This window comes from Argopecten irradians, chromosome 14, assembly GCF_041381155.1.
Source record: "Argopecten irradians isolate NY chromosome 14, Ai_NY, whole genome shotgun sequence".
NCBI classification, from domain to species: Eukaryota; Metazoa; Mollusca; class Bivalvia; order Pectinida; family Pectinidae; genus Argopecten; species Argopecten irradians.
In genome coordinates this window covers 19,169,478-19,184,186 of record NC_091147.1, presented here as the reverse complement: position 1 = coordinate 19,184,186, position 14,709 = coordinate 19,169,478, and the positions used below count along the sequence as shown (strand labels likewise).

Sequence of the window (14,709 nt, the reverse complement as noted above, 5' to 3'; positions counted from 1 at the left end):
CACGAGGCTTTATTGCATGGGTAGCCATGCAAAACAGCTTCAGGACTCAGGAGACATGAGTGTATTGCCCTTGATCAGCCAGTATTACACGTGTAGGTATGAGAGAAAATACAATACAATACAAAATGCAAAGTTACGGGTGATTTGATTGACAACTGGTTTGTTAGTTATTTGTAAGAGTAAATCTGAGGTGCAACAAATGAACCCATGGACATGTCCAAATCATTTGATGTCTACTGCTGGGTTTGTTGGTCAGCTGCGTCGGATCATGTGACTGTATTCCCCATACGGAAGGAGGTAGAGGTAGTGTCATTACCAGATCAAATTATTTACTTCATGTTATGACAAAAGAAAAGCTGTTTAGCCTTTGTGAGTTGGGAAGTGTAACTTTTTCCCGGTCTGGTTGCGTATTTCAGCAATCGCCAAGTAAAAGTAATATATAAGGGACTCGGTTCCAGCATAGCACTACTCCATAAAATAACAAAGTTAGGAGTAAAAATCAACTTCTGATCTATTATAATCACAAATTATTAAGTGCCAGTACTGGATACACTGAGATTTACAAAGGTTACACAAATCGTTCTACGCTAAATAATTATCTATATCCTTGAATACATTATTGGAATACTGAACATTTCAATAGACGGAGGTGCTTCCGTCTATACTGGTAAAATGCTCCGAATATGGATAAATAAATACCTACTAAAAAACTATTACAATAAACATTAATCATTAGCTTAAGAATATGTAATGAGTCTAAAGATGGAGGTGATTTTGGCTACGTGATTTGGCTAAAATACGACGATTTATGACATATCAATCTCGCAGCATGGTTCAGGTGACTTCCATGAACATAACAGAACATATTTATACATGTTTCTTGATAAAAATATATGTACTTTGTGTCATTTTCGTTATCTGTCGAATCTCAATAAACGCCGTAGATTCAAATAGTCAGTTAGTTCGACAGTTACTCATCACGTAAGTAATTATAGTAATATAATACACATTCTATTAATCATATCAATATCAGTCATGAATATAATTACGATTCTCTGTCTTTTAATCACATATATCACATTGACTGTAGCTGAGATTACAGCCATTCTCAGATCGGGGCTAGGCCTCCATTGTTCTGATAGGAAATATGACGATGTCATGAATTTACATTCCTGTGAATAATATTCGCCGTTACGGATCGTAACAGAAGACAGACTGAACTGTTTGAAGATTAGAACTAAATGATTTAATTAACATTTGTTTATATTGAAATAACATTAAACAAAAGTTATTATGAGTATGTTCTGTTTTCAAGTCGCATTTACTGTATATTATAAGTATCATATCAAGTATCCAATCTGTATTTGCATTTTACAGAGTTATCTGCCCTTGCGGGTAGATATTGATTGTGACCTCATATACATGCGAGCGTAACGGTATATATTTTTTTTTGAGAAAACTAAGTGAACTGTACTAACAAATGAATGACGTTACAATCGATACGTACCCGCAAGGGAGCTAACCCTATGCATGCAAAGACGGAATAGTGGTTTTTGTTTTCGGAATCATACTTAATATTTCTTTTACTGAAATATGGTATTTGCTAATAAAACCTTAGACTAATGGTGTGAACGTATCTATCAGTTTCTTATTTCGAGATCATCAAAGTAATCAAATAAACACACAAAATGGAAATTGAAGACAGAATATTAGCATACATTTTCGAATATTAGCATGCATTTTCGTGTATAATACAAAGTGATGCAAACAGTTTTAGATTAATATGACGTCACTTGTGTCTGTTTGACTATATGTAGCTCTTAATTTCTAAATCGAAGTGGAAACTCAGCTATCTACACCAAGACTGGTATCAAATGCAGCAAGTTCGCCTCTTAAGTGTTAAACATACCTTGGGGATTAACAAACAGTGGTAACAAAGTAGTTTTAATTTTAATGGTTCTCGGGTATTTCAGTGGGGCGCGTGCACGAGATCACCTTTGTGACGTCACGTTCATTCGGCTGGAAGAGAAAAAAAGAAGAAAAAAAAACAAAAGATAAGCAGAAAATACTATTGGATGAAGGAAGCTGTCACCCGTCTGTAATCATTTTCATGGTTAATAAAACGATCTAGTTTTGTTAATTGAATGCTCCATAAACAACTTAGATGTTTGCAGAATAAAGACTAGAACGAATATATGTACCCGGCCAACTACATTGTATACCTATCGATCAACACCATTTTCTGTTTAAAAAGTCTTTTAAGCTACAATATTGCAGCTAAAGACGAGTATGTGTGGTTAACATATACACCAAGAGCATACTGTTGTATTTATAGTGCTATACTGATATATGAAGATTATTACAATTCTTCACTTCACCAATATAAAGTATATGTTTTGCGAATCATAAACATGTTTTCTGCTCTTAAAAAGATTAAAATATAAAAAAAAACATTGATTTTATTTCATTTTATTTTGAAATGGTATAAAAATTATAAGTAATTACTTTAACAATGCAAGTAATAAACACAATGCGTATAGTCATAAGGATTTGGTCATAAACAAAAGCAATATACATGTATATAGTTACGTGTGAAATTGTCTTTTTATCTTGGAAAACTATCAATGAGGGCCAATGTTTCTCGGCAAATATTATGACAAATTCCCTGTCAGCTATTGCCATTCATAGAGTTAAAATTTTGTATATTTCAACGTTGGCTCTAATTATTATATTCTCGGTTTTCACTCTCAATTTCTAGACTTCTGACTTCCGGTTCGTCACATCCGGTTATAACGGCCCACTACACCTCCACAGTTTGGACAATTGTGGACGACATCCTTACAGCCATCCAAACAGAAAGGAATGAAACAGCAAAGCCAGAAACTGGAAAACAGATATATATATTCAACTTATATCAATAATGAATCAAGTTAGGATTATTTTAAATAGGTAACTTAAAAAAACAATACTTAACACAAAATCATCCATACAAATGATAAAGTCAAACGGCTGAGTTGGTTGAGTGGGTGAACTGTAGATTGAGTGTGTTGAGGGGACGGATGGGATAGTGAGTATTTAAGTGAGTGAATATTTGAGTGAGGAGAATTTGGGTGAGTGAATGTTTTAGTGCATGAGTGTTTTGGTGTATGAATGTTTGGGTGAGTTAGAGTTTGTACAAGTGAATGTTTTGGTGAGTGAATATTTTAGTGAGTAAATGCTTGAGTGAGTGAGTGTTTGGATGAGTGATTGTTTGGATGAGTAAATGTTTGGATGAGTAAGTGTTTTGGTGAGTGAATGTTTGTGTAAGTGGATGTTAGGGTGTATGGGTGTCTGGGTGTATTAGTGTTTGGGTGACTTAGTGTTTGTATAAATGAATGTTTGGTTGAGTGAATGTTTGGTTGAGTGAATGTTTGAGTGAGTAAATGCTTTGGTGGGTGAGTGTTTGGATGAGTGAGTGTTTGTGTGAGTGCATGTTTGGGTGTGTCAATGTTTGTGTGAATGAGTGTTTGGGTGAGTGATTGTTTGGGTGGATGAAGGTTTTGGTGAGTGAGAGTTGGGTGACTGATTGTTTGGGTGGATAAAAGTGTGGGTGAGTGAGTGTTTGGGTGAGTGAGTTTTTGAGTGAGTAAGTGTTTGTGTAAGTGAAAGTTTGTTTGGGTGAGTGAGTTTTTGAGTGAGTAAGTGTTTGTGTAAGTGAAAGTTTGGGTGAGTGAATGTTTGAGTATATGAGTGTTTTGGTGTATGAGTGTTTGGGTGAGTTAGAGTTTGTACAAGTGAATGTTTTGGTGAGTGAATATTTTAGTGAGTAAATGCTTGAGTGAATGAGTGTTTGGATGAGTGATTGTTTGGGTGAGTGAATGTTTGGATGAGTAAATGTTTGAATGAGTAAGTGTTTGGGTAAGTGAATCTTTGTGTAAGTGGATGTTAGGGTGTATGGATGTCTGGGTGTATTAGTGTTTGGGTGACTTAGTGTTTGTAAAAATGAATGTTTGCTTGAGTGAATGTTTGACTGAGTAAATGCTTTGGTGAGTGAGTGTTTGAATAAGTGAGTGTTTGGGTGAGTGATTGTTTGGGTGGATAAAGGTTTGGGTGAATGATGAGTGTTTGGGTGAGTGAGTGTTTGGGTGGATAAAATTTTGGGTGAGTGAGTGTTTGGTGAGTGAGTGTTTGGGTGAGTGTGTTTGGTGAGTGAGTGTTTGGGTGAGTGATGTTTGTGAGTGAGTGTTTGGGTGAGTGAGTGTTTGGTGAGTGAATGTTTGGGTGAGTTTGGGTGAGTGAGTGTTTGGGTGAGTGAGTGTTTGGGTGAGTGAGTGTTTGGGTGAGTGAGTGTTTGGGTGAGTGAGTGTTTGGGTGAGTGAAGTGTTTGGGTGAGTGAATGTTTGGGTGAGTGAGTGTTTGGTTTGAGTGTTTGGATGAAAAGGTTTGGTGAGTGAGTGTTTGGATGAGTGATTGTTTGGGTGAGTGATTGTTTGGGTGGATAAAGGTTTGGGTGAATGAGTGTTTGGGTGAGTGATGTTTGGGTGAGTGATGTTTGGGTGAGTGAGTGTTTGGGTGGTGAAGTGTTTGGGTGAGTGGTGTTTGAGAGTGAGTGTTTGGGTGGTGAGTTTGGGTGGATGTTTGGTGATGAGTGTTTGGGTGAGTGAATGTTTGGGTGAGTGAGTTTGGGTTGTGGTGGATGAGGTTTGGGTGAGTGAGTGTTTGGGTGAGTGATGTTTGGTGAGTGAGTGTTTGTGAGTGATGTTTGGGTGAGTGATGTTTGGGTGGAGTTTGGGTGAATGAGTGTTTGGGTGAGTGATGTTTGGGTGAGTGAGTGTTTGGGTGAGTGAGTGTTTGGGTGAGTGAGTGTTTGGGAGTGATGTTTGGGTGAGTGAAGTTTGGGTGAGTGAGTGTTTGGTGAGTGATTGTTTGGGTGAGTGATTTTGGGTGAGTGAAGTTTGGGTGAGTGATGTGTTTGGTGAGTGATGAATGTTTGGGTGAGTGAGTGTTTGGTGAGTGAATGTTTGGGTGAGTGAGTGTTTGGGTGAGTGATGTTTTGGGTGAGTGTTTGGGTGAGTGAGTGTTTGGTGAGTTGTGTGGTTTGGGTGAGTGAGTTTTGGGTGAGTGAGTGTTTTGGGTGAGTGAGTGTTTGGGTGAGTGAGTGTTTGGGTGAGTGAGTGTTTGGGTGAGTGAGTGTTTGGGTGAGTGAGTGTTTGGGTGAGTGAAAGTTTGGGTGAGTGAGTGTTTGGGTGAGTGAATGTTTGGGTGAGTGAGTGTTTGGTGTTGAGTGTTTGGTGATAAGTGTTTGGTGAGTGAGTGTTTGATGTGAGTGAATGTTTGGTGAGTGAGTGTGGATGAGTGACTTTTGGTGAGTGAATGTTGGGTGATGAATGTTTTGGTGATGAGTGAGTGTTTGGGGTGAGTGAGTGAGTGTTTTGGGTGAGTGAGTGTTTGGGTGATGATGAGTGTTTGGGTGAGTGAGTGTTGGGTTGAGTGAGTGTATGTGTTGTTGGGTGAGTGTGTTTTGGTGAGTGAGTGTTTGGGTGAGTGTTTGGTGAATGTGTTTGGTGAGTGAGTGTTTGGTGATGAGTGTGTTTGGTGAGTGAGTGTTTGGGTGAGTGAATGTTTGGGTGAGTGAGTGTTTGGGTGAGTGAATGTTTGGGTGAGTGATGTTTGGGTGATAGTGAGTGTTTGGGTGAGTGAGTGTTTGGATGAGTGAGTGTTTGGTGAATGAGTGTTTGGGTGAGTGAGTGTTTGGGTGAGTGATTGTTTGGTGGATGAAGGTTTTGGTGAGTGAGTGTTTGGGTGAGTGATTGTTTGGGTGGATAAAGGGTTGGGTGAGTTAGTGTTTGGGTGAGTATGATTGTTTGGGTGGATAAAAGTTTGGGTGAGTGAGTGAGTGTTTGAGTGAGTGAGGTGAGTGTGAGTGTGTGAGTGTTTGTGTTTGGGTGAGTGAGTGTTTGGGTGAGTGAGTGTTTGGATGAGTGAGTGTTTGGGTGAGTGAGTGTTTGGGTGAGTGAGTGTTTGGATGAGTGATTGTTTGGTGGATGAAGGTTTTGAGTGGTGAGTGAGTGTTTAGGTGAGTGATTGTTTGGGTGAGTGATTGTTTGTGTGGATAAAGGTTTTGGTGAGTGAGTGTTTTGGTGAGTGATTGTTTGGGTGGATAAACGTTTGGGTGAATGAGTGTTTGAGTGAGTGAGTGAGTGTTTGGGTGAGTGAGTGTTTGGGTGAGTGAGTGTTTAGGTGAGTGAGTGTTTGGGTGAGTGTTTGTTTGGGTGGATAAAAGTTTGGGTGAGTGAGTGTTTGTGTGAGTGAATGTTTTGGTGAGTGAGTGTTTGGGTGAGTGTGTGTTTAGGTGAGTGAGTGTTTGGGTGAGTGAGTATTTTGTTGAATCAATTAGTAGCTGGTTGGGTATGGGGGTGAGTGAGTAGAACATATGAATGAAATAATATCAATGATTAGGTGATTAAATAATCAAAAGTCAAATAATTACCCAAAAATGAACATGAAGATGAATGCCAGCCACGCCAAGTTACCAGTAGTGTACGTTGTTGATGTCATAATATCAGCTCGACAATGTGGACAGATACATCTTACCGAAGCTTCTCTGAGGCTAGGGGCACCAAACACTGTCTGTGGACTATTGACCACCACTGTCGTAGAACCTTATCAACAGGTGATATATAAAGTATATCAGTATATATGGCTTACTCAATGTCATCGAGTTTATCATCCATGAAGGAAATTATTATTGTCACTCTGCAATTCAGCTTATCGGAAACCTATATGAGATAAAAACTTAACGAGGATAAGTGCGCAACCGGAATGTGTTCATCTAAGTTACTGAACTGAATTTTAATGTCTTTACACAAGAAGCTTTAACTGACTTTTTCGACGATTCATCACCATTAATTGATTGACTAGACGGCAAATGTAACATATACTACAGGAACGAATCAAACATGATGTTGCGAGGCACATGATCTTGCGCACGCATAATTTCTCCTAATTTCAATAAAGTAACAAACTTATACATAAATAAAAAGTAGAGAATGGCAATGTAAATTCCAATACAATCTTAGTTTTTAGTCTAAGATGCAGACGAACTGTATTACCATAGGACCATAGTGGAAGAATGGTGGAAGTGTCCCCTGATTTAAACAGTCATCAAATTGGTTTTGACCTTTGTGAAAATTGCAACCTAATTTATAATTCAATTATTTTGGTTTTTATATTGAAATGTAAATGTTCAGTTAAATAAATAAACTTAAAATGGATTAATTAGTGTACTGGGCAAGATCATGTGCCAAGTTCACTTTCAGCTCCAACATGATGAGGTAGATGTTTTTCGTTTATATTCAGAAAATTGAAAAAAATATCATTTATTTTTGGAAGTTACTGAAAAACAAATGTTTGGTCCTTCTTGCTGTAATCATGATAATTGAATAAATATCTAATAAATTATCTATCGGCTATGAAATTCTTAGGTGTGCAAAGTCATGTGCGGCATTGTATATCTACGAACTCACGTTCATACAGTTTCATGTATCACAATATCCTATAGAAGATACATTTTAGACGACAACAACTGTTACCATGTATGATATGAGAAATGTTTGTACATACCACTGTTCTGTTGTTGGGCTGGCTGGTTGTAGGGAGGTGGTGCCCCCTGTTGTGGATAACCCTGTTGTTGAGGATGTGGATAACCCTGTTGTTGAGGAGGCTGCGGATAACCCTGTTGTTGAGGAGGCTGCGGATAACCCTGAGATACTGGTGCTTGGTAGCCCTGCTGGGGCGCGGGGTAAGGCGGTGTCTTTTCCATTCTCAAAGTAGTCACAAATCAAATGCCTTACTACTTCCTGTGTGATATTGTCGGGGGTTGTGTCTACATCAGGAAAATGTTTTATCAATGTAAACAAAGTGACTATCCCAGATAGCGCACATGACGTGAACTATTTATAAGTGTGTCGGACGGAGAGCTTGCATTTTCAAGGACTGACATTATTACTAGAAAAATATAAAACAAGTGTTCATATAATGACCAATTTACGATATTCATTTTGTGACATCACAGTTAGATAATATGGATATTAAGCAATAGAGGTAGGTATGAAATTTCTATTGAGTCTTTATTTTGTCTATTTTAACCAAGCCGATAAAATTACGACTTGTTGAACATCATAGCTAAATGAAGGAAAGCGGCTAGAGGTCAGAGCTGATAACAGGGTACACATGGTATAAGATCTACGGGAGAGCGTTACCGCTATCAATTATACAGTTATATGTGATTCTTGAAAACTACAATTATGATCTCTGTTTTCGAATAAATATGAACAAATTATCATTGGATAAATAAGTGTATTTATGCACTCATAAGAACATTAACTATAGATTCTGTTTCGGTACTTCTAGCATATATCTAATATATATGTGTATTTGTATATAAATACACTTATTTATTCGATGATATTTGTTTATATTCGAATCTGATATCGTAACTGCAGTTTTTCATATATAAGTGTAATTGATGGCGGTAATGTTCTTTCGTAAAAATTGTATCTTACCTATAACTAGCGATTATTATACGTGTTTATTTTTAGTATCGTGACTAGACTATTTACCAAAATTAACATCTTAACCACTCTTAGTGTATCTTTTTTATCAGTGTTGAAAACATTTTATTCGTTCTTTTTCATATCTTACATATTCATTATCACATTATAACCGCATGTTTTAATTTGTGACGAACTAAATGAATTGATAACTCGAAATAAATAAATAAATAATATTAAAAACACGTGGAGATGAAATTCAAAGTGTAGATGTCTTTCATGACTACTTGAATTGTTTTTGAAAATACATCAACTTGTTTTCTATAAATAAATTGTATCAAATACGATTTTATTTATTTTATATACATCATATTGATCGGACGTCAGGTTACGCCAATTTAAGTCATTTCCGTTATTTTCAATTAAACGTTAAAGTTATATGTGCTTATTTTTCATACTCACGAATTTAGATAAGCTTTTCATATGTTATTTACAACAAGAGTTACCACCATTTTGAGAATTACGGTACTTTCAATGCATTGTTTTTAATTTTACTATTACAAATAAGAGCTGAAAATGATTTTAGCAGTACTGCCAAAAACCATTATATTAACATATGAAGTGAAGTGAAATAAGTGCATACCATCAGATCATGAATCCAAATTATGGTGTACAATTTTATTTCACATTTTTTCAGTTTTATTAGTAATTGTAAAGTGATTTCTATCGGATCGTTTCCGTCTAAATACACACTAGTCATAAAAAATAATTTTACATTACATAATTTCTGTGTTATAACTAACGTTTATAAGTCATCTGCAGCCATTTCAATGATTTTCACGGCTTTATTCATTACACTTGATAGTTTTCATTAGATCAATTAAGAAAAACGAAAATTTTCGCCCAGTTACGGTACATAAAGATGTATAAATGATGAGTCAGGTTGTCTTATGACTTCCTATATCAATGTGTTCCTGTTACGAAGGGATACATAAGCTAAGCTAAGTGATAATATGATATCATTTTGTTTTCTCGTTTAGTGTATGATATAGTCATATTGCTATCATCTGACCTAGTCTATCAATATAGCATACTACAGAAGCCTTTAGTGCCGTGTAGTATTGGTTTCTTTTCTTTCTCGTTATAACAAGATAACTTATCTCGTTGTAAAAGAAGGTTGTTGTCTCGTTATAACAAGTTATTTCCATCGTTAAAACAAGATAACTATTTCGTTATAACAAGATAACTACATATGTTCCTCGTTATAAAAAAGATAACTACCTCGTTATAACAAGATAACTATCTCGTTATAACAAAATAACTACCTCGTTATAACAAGATAAATATCTCGTTAAAACAAAATACATACCTCGTTATAACGAGATAGAGAAATACTACACGCTTGCGTCTATGCTTCTTATACCTAAAAGGAGTTTAATTATTTTACAAATTTTCATCAAGACTCACGTACTACGCAGAGCAGTGCAGAGCATTACCGCCATTAATTATACAACAATTTCTTGATATTTAAGATAAGATATAGTCTGTTAGATATATGTGAGAAGTACAGACACAGTATCTATAGTTGATGTACTTATAAGTGGATAAATACACTTATTTATCTATATGTATTCAAAAAGAGATATCATAACTGTATACATAAATGTATAATTGATGGCGGTAGTGCTGTTCTGTACACATGCGGTGATCGAACCAGGCTGATATTTAGAGCAACTATTGAGGTAATTAATGACAAACAAATGCTAGGTAGGTGGTTAGTGTGACCTACTTGCGACTTATGACTTGGTTTTTGAACTGAAATTCACAAATAAATGTGTGCTTCTCAGCCAGAAACTGCGATAAATATAAATTTAATCTCAGGCTGTAAAGGCTAACATAAACGGTGACTTTTGATGCGCTGATAATATCGGCGATCCAAGTTTACTTTATAATAATTACATTACCACTAATTTTAGAACGACAGATCCATCGCCATTTAACAAACAAAAATATACCGAGGGATACTAATTCACAAAATGGTAAGAGAGACAACTCGATTGTTTGATTTAATCTTCTCTTTCCTAGCTATGATACCGAATGACGCTATTCAAGAAATCGACGGTTACATAATACCTTCATTATAATTGCTGTCAATTCATTAAATATTTGTTTCCAAACCCCATAACTTTTGCTGATGTGTATTATTTTCTTCCAATTTGATATTTGTTTTGCCTTTTCGTCAAACACATTTTATCAGCAAAAAATGAAAGGGTGTGACATAAGTTTAAAAGATTTCGTTCGTATGAAATTTGCAGATGTGAAACAAAAGAACAACCACAATATTTTCCATATCTATCTTTTGTTTTAATTTTCAAATTTTTAGTGGCTCCACCTATTAATATTCTGTTAAATTATGTAGTCCTTTCTTCAAAACATACATTTTTTTTTAAATATACCAAGCTATAAAAGTTCGAAAAAATGATGAAATGATTCTTTTTTAACACAAAAATCGATTATTCCTAAGCGGTTAATTTTGTTGTCTAATTACGGTCATATACAAACTATTGATTTATTCCAACCTCAGGGTTAGATTGCATTTATTACATTATCTAATTCTGCTCCAAATACGTGCAGTTCAGAAAACATATCCCGACTTAAGTATTATAACACGTATATCACGGAAAATAATAATTTTGTGGGGAAAAATACCACAAATTATTAGAATATGTTCCTATGTAACTAGGATTGTTGCATCATCGATACTCCATACCTATTGCTATAACCACACCTGGTCATAGAGAATATGAATATTGTGTGTGCGACAACAGATGAAAAGATAGTTTGGTCCTTTCATAAGAATCGAAGGAATCGTATAACGGTATATTGTGGTTGACTCTATCGTTTTGAAGTTGGGCATTGCTCTCTACATGATCTTAGTAGGTTTGTGGATGTAAAGTATGGGATATTACAAGGATGGATATTGTGGCAGTGATAGTTATCTCTGGATTATCAAGGAAGGGATTATTGATGTTACTAATGTAACGTCACAGAGACGTGCATCATAAATAACAAACATATCAATAAAACTATGACAGAGATGGATTTTCTGTAGGTTGTTGAATCAAAATGTCTAAAAACCTTTAATAAAAGATGTTTTCAATCATTATTAGAGTTAGATTATTTTCACCGACAGTATAAGGATATATTGTAATACGATGAACATAATCTCCGAACTATTGCTTGAAAGACATTTGTTATGTTTTACGGATTGATCTTCATTTTGACTGCGAATACGGTAGTATGAACGCAGTTGTTAACGAACATATAATTACACTTGCTGGGCTTGTTCTCTATACGCAAATTCTAGCCGATTTTGTTTACCATAACTGCATGGTAACATTTAACTTGCGTATGAAAATGTTCTATGCAACATAAAGGGGCTATTTTTTCTAATTTTTAAAAAGAAACATATGGCTTTGTTTACATTTTGACGCAACATTAGGTGTATATTGATGTTTTTCATAGAATTTTGGAAAAATGTAAATAATACATATATGTTTTATATTTATATATGATATATACATTTTTAAATTAACAATTGTATAAAGAAACGTGAAAAATATCCCGACCGGGGCGATCAGTGCTTTCATTTTTGTTTAAAATAATGGATGTCAAATGTAAACATTACCTCTGTGTCTGTGTTCGTCCTACGATCGAGTCTTTGGGTTGGACGGGCGTGAGACCTTCTGACAGAAGTCAGTTATAAACATGTCCTCATGTCTTTGTTCTATGAGAATTTAATTGTGTGTATTATAAAACATGTACCGCTAGTAATCCACGTGGGGACAGTTACGCGTCACCACAAATACATTGTATCCATCGAACACAAGTGAATTTGTTTCATCTATCGATGGCGATATGGATCTAAGCGTAGATTAAATAATCACGTGGCTCCCTAGGATGTAATATCGCCAAGTCAGACGACAATCTCAAACACATTGAGCTACTTGAACACCGGTATTGTGACAACTTTTTTTGCAAACTCCAGTGTGTAAGCTTGCGTCAGTTTCGGCACGCTGCACAATAACGGTCACCGAGTTCACACATGTGGCCGAGTACAAACACTTTATGTTATTACGCTATATATTAACTTTCAGCAAAATTGAATATATAAACTGATCTGCTTAAATAAAATTATCTCTGAAATTTACTAATTGTTTGTCATGTTTATTTTACACTAAAATATTGAACTTTTTTGTCGTCGCGGATGAATAATTCTACCAAACGTGAAGAGTCATCATTCGCAGTTCAATGGGTAGGCTCCTCCCACTTTTGAACGATTTTTATTAAATAATTACGTCACTTTCAAATGACGATTTTATTGCATAAATATAAATAAAAAGTCGTGTGAGTGTAAATAAAATGATTGGATTTTGCTTTTTTGTTAACCATGCTTGTATGGAGCAATTCCTCTAAGAATTTATTCAATATGGGGTTCTAACGCGCCCCATTGAATATATTCTCAGAGGAATTGCTCCATACAAGCATGATTAACATAAAAGCGAAATCCCATCCCTAGTGGAGTGCGCTAACATAAATATCCGTTTCCAACTGAGTTGATATTACCATATACGCATATTCATGATATATACTATTTTTAAAATGCGGGTCAATCATTATATAACTTTCACTCAAATGCGAAAATTGAATTTGATTATCTTACTTTACGAGTATACTTACATAGTATACTAAATAGATCAAATATTCTCTATCAATGTCATATTCATCGTCGTATATCAAGGGTGTTTCAACACTATGTCGAACGTAAAACTTGTAATATTCATCAACTAAAGACTGTGACTCCAGTAGATGTCATCATTAAACGAGGAAATTCAGCTCATCTCATGAAAACTGGGATTTTAAACATTGATAAAAGAGTTGTAATAAGTTGCGTCACTTTGATAGAAGTTTAGATAATCTGTAAGTTTTAAGAGTTGTATTAGGATGTGTCGCTTTGATAATCTAAGTTTTCTAAGTTACCAGGGGAGAAACAGGTTTGGTTTAAATCGGTCTAGGTATATAAAGAGTTCCGCTTGTATAAATCACAAACAAGAGGCCTTGACGGTCAACTGAGTGCTGCTACAGAAAGAGCATTGCAAAGTTGGTTCAAATCTGTAAAAAAGTATTTATGAATCAGAATAATCTTTAAAGTTGAACCTTCGTATTGGAATTTTAATTTTTGGTTTCCATTTTGATAGTTAGTGTATTGTTACCAAACCTTATGCTTAAATTTCCAATTTGCTTTGCCAACGTTAAACAACAAAACTAAACTAGAAGTCAGTCAGTGTCAGTGATTTTATAAATTTCACTTTTTAATCTATGAAGAGTATTTGGTCCCGCCCCTCTGGTCCCTGGGGGTCAGCCAGGACCAATATGGATATGGTGTTAAAATGCTATTTCAGGCTAATAATTCTAACCCAGTTGGAGTCATTTCCTATTAAAACTAAGGAAATAATGTTCATAAATGTATTTTTGTCTATATAAACTATAGTACATTTTGCCCCCTCCTCAGGGAAAAGTCTGAGGTAGGTCCCAGGGCCATGGAATTCACAATTTTTGTAAAGGGCCTTATGACCTCCCAATCTATGAAGAATATCTGGTTCCATCAACTCTTTGAATTCAGAAGAAGATTTTTGAAGTTTTAGACTAATTGAATCCCTTTTGGCCCCGCCCTAAGGCCCTGGGGGTCGGCCTGGACCGATATGAATATGACGATAAAATTCTGTCTCGGGCTAAACATTCTAACCCAGTTTGACTAATTTCCTATGAAAAATAAGTAAATAAAATTCATAAATGTGTTTTTCCTATATAAACTATAGTAAACTTGACCCCCTCCACAGGGGAAAACCCGAGACCTCAGGGTCATATAATTCACAATTTTTGTAAAGGGGGGTGGGGGCTGGGACCATATAATTCACAATTTTGATTGACCTTTGGATATGGAAGGTTTCTGCAAAATTTGGTTAAACAAATTTGGTTAAGTAGTTTTGGAGAAGAAGTCGTAAAAGTAAAATGTTTATCGCCATACGACAGACGACGGGCAAAAGGCGACTAGAATAGGTCATTTGAGACTTCGTCTCAGGTGACCTAAAAACACCAACCATGCATGACAGATAAA

At 35.6% G+C, this 14,709-nt stretch overlaps 1 protein-coding gene across 1 annotated transcript; it reads right to left on the bottom strand.

The window, feature by feature from the left end:
- Positions 1–2,453: 2,453 nt before the first annotated feature.
- LOC138307633 (cell death-inducing p53-target protein 1 homolog) lies at positions 2,454–7,941 on the bottom strand. The gene is made up of 3 exons (XM_069248440.1): positions 7,603–7,941; positions 6,470–6,641; positions 2,454–2,883 (listed from the first exon to the last, which is right to left on the bottom strand). Exons 1-3 carry the CDS (start codon positions 7,799–7,801, stop codon positions 2,778–2,780), a joined length of 477 nt encoding a protein of 158 aa, XP_069104541.1. The 5' UTR covers positions 7,802–7,941; the 3' UTR covers positions 2,454–2,777.
- Between the last annotated feature and the right edge of the window lie 6,768 nt (positions 7,942–14,709).